At 34.1% G+C, this 9,391-nt stretch overlaps 1 protein-coding gene across 1 annotated transcript in view; it reads right to left on the bottom strand.

Annotated features, from left to right (window-relative positions):
- Nucleotides 1-404: 404 nt before the first annotated feature.
- LOC119578665 overlaps nucleotides 405-9,391 on the bottom strand; it is a 10,054-nt gene continuing 1,067 nt past the window's right edge. The window contains exons 2-4 of the mRNA XM_037926229.1: nucleotides 5,207-6,237; nucleotides 2,657-2,876; nucleotides 405-1,315 (exon numbers count right to left, since the gene is read on the bottom strand). Coding sequence (XP_037782157.1) covers nucleotides 1,100-1,315; nucleotides 2,657-2,876; nucleotides 5,207-6,162 — 1,392 coding nt within the window. The 5' untranslated portion in view covers nucleotides 6,163-6,237 and the 3' untranslated portion in view covers nucleotides 405-1,099. The remainder of the gene's footprint in view (nucleotides 1,316-2,656; nucleotides 2,877-5,206; nucleotides 6,238-9,391) is intronic.

Genomic DNA, 9,391 nt, shown 5'->3' with positions numbered 1-9,391 from the left:
ACTATCCTTGGCTCAAAAATCATTGTAGAGGAACTTACACTTCTGATGCGTTGAATTCTAAACTAAGCAAACATGTGAAAACTTGAAAAAAAATCACAAATTTATCAGTCATTTTACTTTTGATATATTTTAAAATAATTAACTTTCTCTACTAAAATTCTTGTGATGTTACACTAATCTAACATTAAAACTCAAGTTATTTTATACTTTTTATATGGCCATTAATTAATGTCAGAACATCAGCACATCTCTATTATTAAGCAGTTTCAAAAAATAAATTATTCTCAAAAGTAAAAATATTCTCTGTTCTTCTCTGAAAATGAAAATATGATGTTGTTAAAAATAGCCAACCGATGGCAAGATCAACTTAAATACTTTTTTAAGAAAATGATACAACACACCTGTAAAATAAACATAGATAAATACTTATCTGTCCCGTTTATTTCTTCAAAAACATCACATCAAATGAAAAAAAATATATATATGTATTATGGATTTATATAGATATAAGCATGAAAATACTGCAGTGATATAAAATCTATGAAACAGCCCTACAGTATATAAATACTGATATGACACGATAAAGAGCCAGGATGTATGGTTGATCTGTTTTACAAATATGTCACAGAAATAGGTCCACATGTGAGCAGAGCCATATTTCATAATGCCTACAATAGTATGAATAATAGGAATATGTGATGTACAAGAATATAGGATGAACAGGAAGTCTGTGAGGGGAAAATGAGAATAAGAAATGGAAGGAAGGGTTGTGAGACAAGAGGAAACATGAGGAAGAGTACAAAAAAAAAAGGAAGGAAAAAAAAAGGAAAGTGAGAAAGAAAGAAAGAATAAAATTGCACCTTCACATTTATTTACACATTAAAAGTACATCTATATTCTCTTCATATTTCCGAATCTGAAATTTAATGCTGAATCTCAATTATCCTCTGCAAGAAAGAAACGAGAGGAGAATCACTGAACTTATCTCAGTAGTTCTAAAGCTTGTATAAAGCATCTCTGTATGAGTCTTTAGACAATATTGCAAGTATGTATAGTAAATAATAAAGAATTTTTATATACAAAAATCTTATTTTCTAGCCTATAATGCACTTTGTGTCTCATTTTCAGAATGTGCTGACACCTGGGTTGTGCTCCTACTTTCAGGCACATTTTGAGTTATGTATAGAAGGTAAGTCGAAAACAGGAGGAGGGCTGTGAGAAATAGGAGAATGACTGTTGACATGGTGTTAAAAAGGTGGCCATATTCGTAGCGAAGGTACCACATCACCCCCATCACAAAGTATAGGAGTGGAGCCTGTTGGGGTGAAGAAAAAAAATGAAAATCACACGTTATGGTGGTAGGAAAAAGTCTTAAAAATCTAAAACCCTGGGTACCAAGAATTTCTGAACATATACTTACAAGAGTTACCTTATTTTATATCTGATCAGGAGCCGTGTCCCTCCTCCGTAGCAAGTGATTGGGTAAGGGGCAGTGTTTGTATTACTTTCCATATATTTGCACTTGGTGTGTTCACAATTTAAAAATGTAACCTCTGCATCTGTTTAATAATATCATAAAATTGGGAACTTGTGTGTTTTATATTATAGCATAAGCATTTCAGGGAGGCTGTTCTAAAATGAAAAATGTGGATTACATGTTGGTACATTTAATGACAAACATTGAATGTTGAACTTAATTTTTTTTCTTTGTAATAAACTTAGGCAAATAGAAAGAAATAAGCAAAACAGCAGTAAATTGATCTTGTAAGATCAGTAAACTATGGGTTTGTAAACTCAATATGATCTTTATCATTATCTAATTGATAAAACTATGTTACAAGGCTCAGGGTTGGTAGGACTGCTGCATGATAAAAAACTTTGCATCTGAAGTTTTCACAACTTTCTCATTCTTAGTATCCTCTCCACAGTGCTATTCCTTTAAACTCATTCAACTTTTTATGTTCCCATTTTTAAACATTATCTTGCTGAAGAACAGGTCTGACCCTAAAGCAGACAGCGTGTGAATAAAGGGACAGCAACATAAACACTGTAACTACGTAAACCAATCAGATTCTTACTAAGGAAGAGCAGGCACGTCTTCTGACCAGACACTAAATTTGGGTTGACTGTGAAAGACTACAGTTTTGTTGCTGTGTGGATTACATGGATAAAAACAGGGCCTTATAACTTGAAAGATAATAAGATCATCCACATTTTCTGCATACCATATGAATACAACACAGAAACCACGTGCCACGTCTCCGTTTCCGTTACCACATGAAAACACTCCAAAATGATTCTCTTGTGACATTCAACTTTCACAAAGTGGGGTGGGTGTGGGGGGGGAGAAGAAACATGGTAAATACATCTATTTATTCATCCATTGACAAAATTATCCTACAACATTTAACGATTAAGGGCTCCGTTTACTACCACCTTTAACCATACACATCGGTTATGACTATGCCTATCAGACTACGTTACATAAATGGGAAGGATATATAGTAAAATGATGTGAATTCCTCTCTCTGTCTCTTCTCTCTCTCTCTCTCTCTCTCTCTCTCTCTCTCTCTCTCTCTCTCTCTCTCTCTCTCTCTCTCTCTCTCTCTCTCTCTCTCTCATCCATGTTCCATTACAACATCACAGGTATAATTACCAAGAGACCAGACATATACGCATCCTCCTCTTCGTGGGCTACTGACTCATTCTGGTTAGCGTTCCTACTCGCTTGTTGTGGCTGAGATACATGGCAGTGAACTACACAGTTGTCAAACAAGCCATACTGTGCTAGCGTCGAGTTATCCTGGCTCAACAGCTGTCCGTTAAAAATCAGGCGGATGCGGCGATTCGCATCCATTTCTATGGAGAAGTGTTGTCTGGAATGCAAGCTGTGAGTTACTTTGCAGGAAAGATATGGCTAGCTTTATGAAGTGCCTAATGCTCATAAAGTGATAAAGCATTTTATATCTACTGTAAAATGGTGTAACTTGGACATTTCCAGTTCAAATGTAATGAAATATGATTATGGGAATATGGCTCTGTATTTTATAAATAAGAAAATGAAAAATATAATATAATAAAATAAAAACATGTAGACAAAGAGGATCATCCCTACAGTATTTTACATAAAGTTCCCATGGAAGTGAATATTATGTGCATGAAAAATACAGTAACTGCAAAGATCATGATTTTTCTTTCCTTTTTATCCCAAAAAAGTTTCTTTGAGTACAACAAACAAGGATAGTTGTACAAAAAAAATATTATAATCATTTGAAAGTAAAGTTATTTTAAATTAAATTTTTAACAATTAAAATATCTATCTTTAAAAGAAAAAAAGAAAAAAAATTGCTTTACACACAAGGTGAAACCTATGTATCTTCAGTAGCACTACATGCAAAAAGTGCATAAAGTCATCGTTCTTAGAGCAGACACAATGCCAGAAGGGACAAACACATACCCAGCCTCAGAAAGAAAGTATATTTATACACACTAAAGATGTAAGCATTCAAAAGGGGCTTAAAAGATAAGGTTAAAAATAATTATGTGAGCGTCTGACAACCAGCCTAGAAATGGAATTAATGAAACTCGTGTCTGAATTATCTTTTTGCTAAATAGTGTTTGGGTACCGAAGTGCGACTACGGTAGTGGTACCAATCCTTTGATTCTGATCATCGTAAAACTGAAGATGATGTTGAGCTGAGACAGACTTTAGCTTTCACAGGTCAGTTTTCAGGAATAATAACAATCTATGACTTTTGTATCTCTTAACTCAATGGCTCTGAAAAATAACCAAAGCACACTAGCCACTGCTATGGAATTAACATCAAGGCTGCTCGCCCAGATTAAAAATCAGAAGTGCAGGCTTTCTTCCCTTTGTTTCAGCATCTAAAGCAAATGACTGCCTTTCAATAAAAATATACACAAACAAATGTTCATAAAAGTCTATACCTAAATATGATACAGAACGGAATTTAAACTCATCCTAGTCACAACATGACAGCCAACAAATGCCATCTGTCATAGGTGAGTTATCCAGCCCTGAGGATTATTTGGTCAAATTTCAATCATATAGTCTCAGGGTTTGTCTCAATAATGCTTGAATATTCTGGACAGTAACGTGTGCTAACGTGTAGTTCTTATGATAGATATCCTCAATGACATTATAAATGAATATGGTTAGCATATGTCAATCTTGTTGATAACTGTCTGCTCAGCATGTGATAACAGCAGAGTATGCTCGTTATATCTTATCCTAACATATATGGGAAGTGTTCTGGGTTATTTTCTCAGTCTAGAAAAGTTTACAAACATAATTCATGCCAAAATAACATAATGGTCAGCATTATGCTGTCTAGACTATCTATACGTTAGAAAAGGAATACTCTTTTTTGGGTCTGCTACAGTTACCACAGTTGTATTCAATTTTCTCTTTTCTCAAGTTCTTGAAAACTTTTTATGTATTTTAAAGTAAGCAGTAATTAAATGATGCAATTCTATACAAAAAAGTCCACAGGTATCTGAAGTTAAGCACACTAGTCCAAAATTATCATTACTTATGGTTAACTTAAGACACATTGATACCTTAATACTGTTTTCCTACTATTTACCACCCTTCCTTTGCATGGGTTCAAAAGGCATTTGGCTTAGCTATACACACAGACACCAACAGGGCTTCAAAAATACAATGCTACACAGTGTTATGCCAGAAAAAACTTTGAAAATGTCTGAAGTTACACCACTTTACAGTATTTATCAAAGAATATATTGTTGTTAAATATATTGATGGGGTTCATATATAATGAAAATTATATGTCTCTAGAAAACGTTTGCACTAACTGATGAAAATGTTTTTAAAAACAGGAAAATATTGCAAGCATAACAGAAGTATTTCCTTATATCTAACTGTGAAGCTGCTGAGGTGCAAAAAATAGTTTTTATTTCAGTGGAAATAAAAGGACACAGCAGATACTTTTTCCTCTATATAGACTAATACAATTTCAGTCATGACAGAATTAAATTTCAGGCATATGTCTTGCAAAGAAAAAAATAGGTTTCATATCAATACACATAAATACTTATATATCCCACAAAATATTTTCAAACAGTATATTTCCATTAATGATCAAGCAACTATTCTCCATATACTTAAAGAAAATTCTCTAATTAAAACAGCATCTCTGTTTAGTTTAGAGAAGTGATCTCTTACCTTTTAAAGCTTCCAACTTGTTCAGTCAGCTGTGCAAAAACAAATCTCTGAGTCTCGTCTAGGAATTTCAACCGTATCCTTATACTTCCTGGGGGTCGCGCATCTTCTTCCCCTTCAGAGTCCAATGCTGAACTCTGCTCTGTTTTGTCTGATGACGAACAATTTTCTACTACGATTCTACTATTACAAAATGAGTCTTTTAAAACAGTGTCGTCTTTGTGGCCAGTGCCTTTGCCATTGGCAGTGTGCAGGTAAGAGTCCTCATCACACTTCAGCGGGCTGGGTGACTCACTGTGATTTTCAGAACCTTTATTTGTAGAATTTTCTCCCATGGACATAAACTGTTGCAACCTACGCTTTCGAACCTCCATTTCGGGTGCAGAATCCTTCGGTTCATCTCGGTTTACTTGGGACGGAGTGCTTGAGGAACCAAGCTGACCTGTGACATCACTTTCAGGGGATTTTGTTTCACTACCTTGACCCTCTATATCTGCAGACTCTGTGCAGGACACTGTAGAGGTGGTTGCAGGTTTGTTATCGGCCTCCATAGTAGACGTAGGAGTTGGTTTGATGTCATTCTGCACTTCTGTGCCTTCCATCTCTGGCATGTCATTTCTGCCCTTGCTAGAGTTCCCGTCAGTTCTTTCTGGTACTTCCATATCTGGTTCCCCATTAACACTGGAGCTCTCACTTTCTTTTACAATGTTGGCTAAGCCCACAGCACTTGCCTCACCCTCTCGAGCACTGCTACCTTGTGTTTCTCTCTGACTCTGGTCATTTGAACTTTCAGAATGATTCTCACCAGTCCGCTCACTCTGGAACACCACAACCGCTGTTGCAACCAAGGGCTGTTCTCTGACATTTGTTGATAACCATGCCAGTGCAACAATGACTGACACTATGATGATCACAAGAATGGCAGTAAAGACATCTTGGATTCCATCATAACTTAGCATTGTAAATTCTAGTTTATGGTCTTGCCTGTTGACACTAGCTTCTTTCTACTCCATCACACACCTGGCTACAATCATCTGGAAGGAATCAGGAGAAAATGCAACATGTTAAAATAAGATAATTAGAGTGATCAACAATGCACAATCATGATACTGAAGAAAGACAAAACTTTCCTCTCTAAATGCTTTTACATTCACACAACTATACATGTCTACAACCTACCCTGAATGTGACCATATCTTAAAATAAGTCCTCAAAACCTGCACATTATTCCAAATAAATGAATAATAATAATATAAGAACAAATAAAACAATGATCAAAAGTGGATATATTCTACACAGAAAAACATTCTTAAACTTTTTATTAAGTCTTGCACAAACACATTTCTAACTTCCTTTTTCATTAGTCCATAAAAGTACCAACTCAAGGTGTTTCTCCTTCACTATCTACAAGGTACTCAAAAGCAGTGTAGCATTCAATCCCTATATTATTTTACCAACTTCATTTACTTGTGGCACAACTGACATTTAATCTGCTTTATGTACTAATATCAAGAACATTAAATAATAAAGGAATCTAGAATAGCATTTACAGCTGTCCTGTGTCCCCTTTGACAGTTCATTCAAACCTGTTTCATAATCCAAGTGTATGTACTGCACGAATCTGTACGGGTACTTTCATACTCACTTTTATCATGTTTCTATCCCTTCAGCTTAAGTACATGAACAACATCTGAATGGCATTTGGTCAGTATTTAAAACTATAAAACACATTACAAGTTAATTAGCCACTGTAATATCAGGAATACATACATAAAAAAAAATATAGAAATATCTACTCATACTGATGAGTCCGTAGTAGATACCTTTTCTAGATGGTTTCAAGCAAGTGAATTATAACAATTAATTAACTTAACAGTGAAAATTTTGATGGCTGGACTTTGGTTGATGAAGAAGAAACAGACTAAGGCCATGTTTTACAATCATCTCCAAACAAAAGCAATAATAATATAAGGAAGCAATTGTCATCACTGAGTTTACATACACCTAGGACAATTTATAAAGACAACCCCATCTCATGAAACTGCAATAAGGTGAGAAAATAAGATAACTTTCAACGTCTCTAGTAGTCATACTATCATAATATGGGATTGCTTGCCTTCATGTCTAAACAGAAAAAAATCCAGCTAATGCACATTCCTCTCCTTATCACATGTGGGTCAGATACAAGGACTAAAAAGCAGTACATGTCAGGGGGGAATGACAAGGCTGATGACGGGAATTAATGTCAGGAAGAGGATGAGAAGGTGGATTGGAGAAACAGACCAAAGTAGATTTTCTTGAGTAACAACCAGACGAAATGGGAGCTTGCAGGTTATGTAGCCCATGTAAGCGACAGATTGAAAAGCGGACAAGTAACAGACTAGGGTATCAATAACATAAAGAAGCTAAGGGTAAAATCAATGACTTTGTGGTATAATGAAAGAGAATAATGTTGGGGCTGGAATTAGAAACAAGATGTGTACTACTAACATGACTGCAAAAAAACTGGAAGAGGCCTGTATCCAACAGTAGAATAGTCAATATATTCACAAATATATATAAATACATACATGTGTACACACACACACACACTACACACGCACACACACACACACACACACACACACACACACACACACACACACACACAGCACCACACACCACCACACACCACACACCCAATTAATATATATATATATAATACATATATATATACTAATAATATATATAATACTATATATATACATATATATATACATATATATATACATATATAATATACATAATATATATATAATATATATATATAAATATATATATATATATATATATATATATATATATAATATATATATATAATATATATACATATATATATATACATATAATATAATCTATACATATAATATACATACATATAATATATATACATATAATATATATACACATATAATATATATACATACATACATACATACATATATATATATATGTATATATATTGAGAGAAAGGGAGAGAAAGGAAGAGAAAGTGAGAAACAGGAAAAAAAATTTACACAGATAGATAGACAAAACAGACTGGTATATAATACAGGCCAATTTTACTATTTTACAACAATCTTTATACACTGATAACAGCACGGCAAAGATCAAGGACATCGAGAATATAATAAGATATATTACCAATCTCTCTTTCTAAAACTTCTTAAACCATTTTTGCTCCCTTGACAATTACTTAAATATATCATAATTATTTGGCCTTCGAGTACTAGTATATCTATCAACTTTCGTAATGATGTATCTTCATTTTGTCAAAAAACGTTTCATTTGCATTTTACATAATATTTTACACATTTCTTTATTAACATACCTACTATCTGCTTCTTTAGGGTCTATGAGGATAATACTGTAATATACTCAGTCACTGTATCGATAATATCAAAGCGAGAGTTTATATGAACTCGAAGCTACTTGGGATGTACGTATATGCCCTGCCCTCTGAGTGTTTAATTATCAATGGTTTTCGCACGTAGATAACTCCTTAATTACGAAGCCACCAATGAGCCAATTATAAGTACTATACCTGTCTCACCCGTTTTCCCTTTTCCTTGATTTTCGAAGATAGTTTCTGGTATCTAATATTGCTGTTTGTAATGTCAATAATGCTATTGATAATTATAATGTTTATAATGAAAACAGGAGTGTCGATATTGATAGCACTAGTAAAAAAAAAAAATTCTTTTTCTCGCAAATTCAAGGAAATGTGAAGTCATCCGAGGTCATAAGGTCTACTAATTGACTCCTTTGTGGCTAAGCACTTGCAGACATTTCAAAAAAACAATACTACAGTCAATACAACATTTTCCAGGAACTTTGGGTTAAGTCATATCACGAATGAGAACGCTCGGTTTATCATGAACACAAAAAAATGTAAAATATATCACAGACGGATATATACCTTTCCAATCTGATTTTTTAATTTTTTTTTTAATCGAATGTCAAAACGACACCACAAGGAAACTACGAAAAAGGTTCAAATTCCTCTTCCGAGCCGCCAGACAGAGACGCCCCGGTATGGCTTTTAAAAGGCTCAAAATCACAGATCTCGAGCTCTTAAAAGCCAATAATAAAGAGTGAAAGAAATTCACACCCTCTCCTGAAAATGAACAGATAATTGTACTTTTTCTA

This window comes from Penaeus monodon, chromosome 11 (assembly GCF_015228065.2).
Source record: "Penaeus monodon isolate SGIC_2016 chromosome 11, NSTDA_Pmon_1, whole genome shotgun sequence".
NCBI classification, from domain to species: Eukaryota; Metazoa; Arthropoda; class Malacostraca; order Decapoda; family Penaeidae; genus Penaeus; species Penaeus monodon.
Note: the sequence above shows the minus strand (reverse complement) of the source record. Positions and strands in the feature narration are given on the sequence as shown.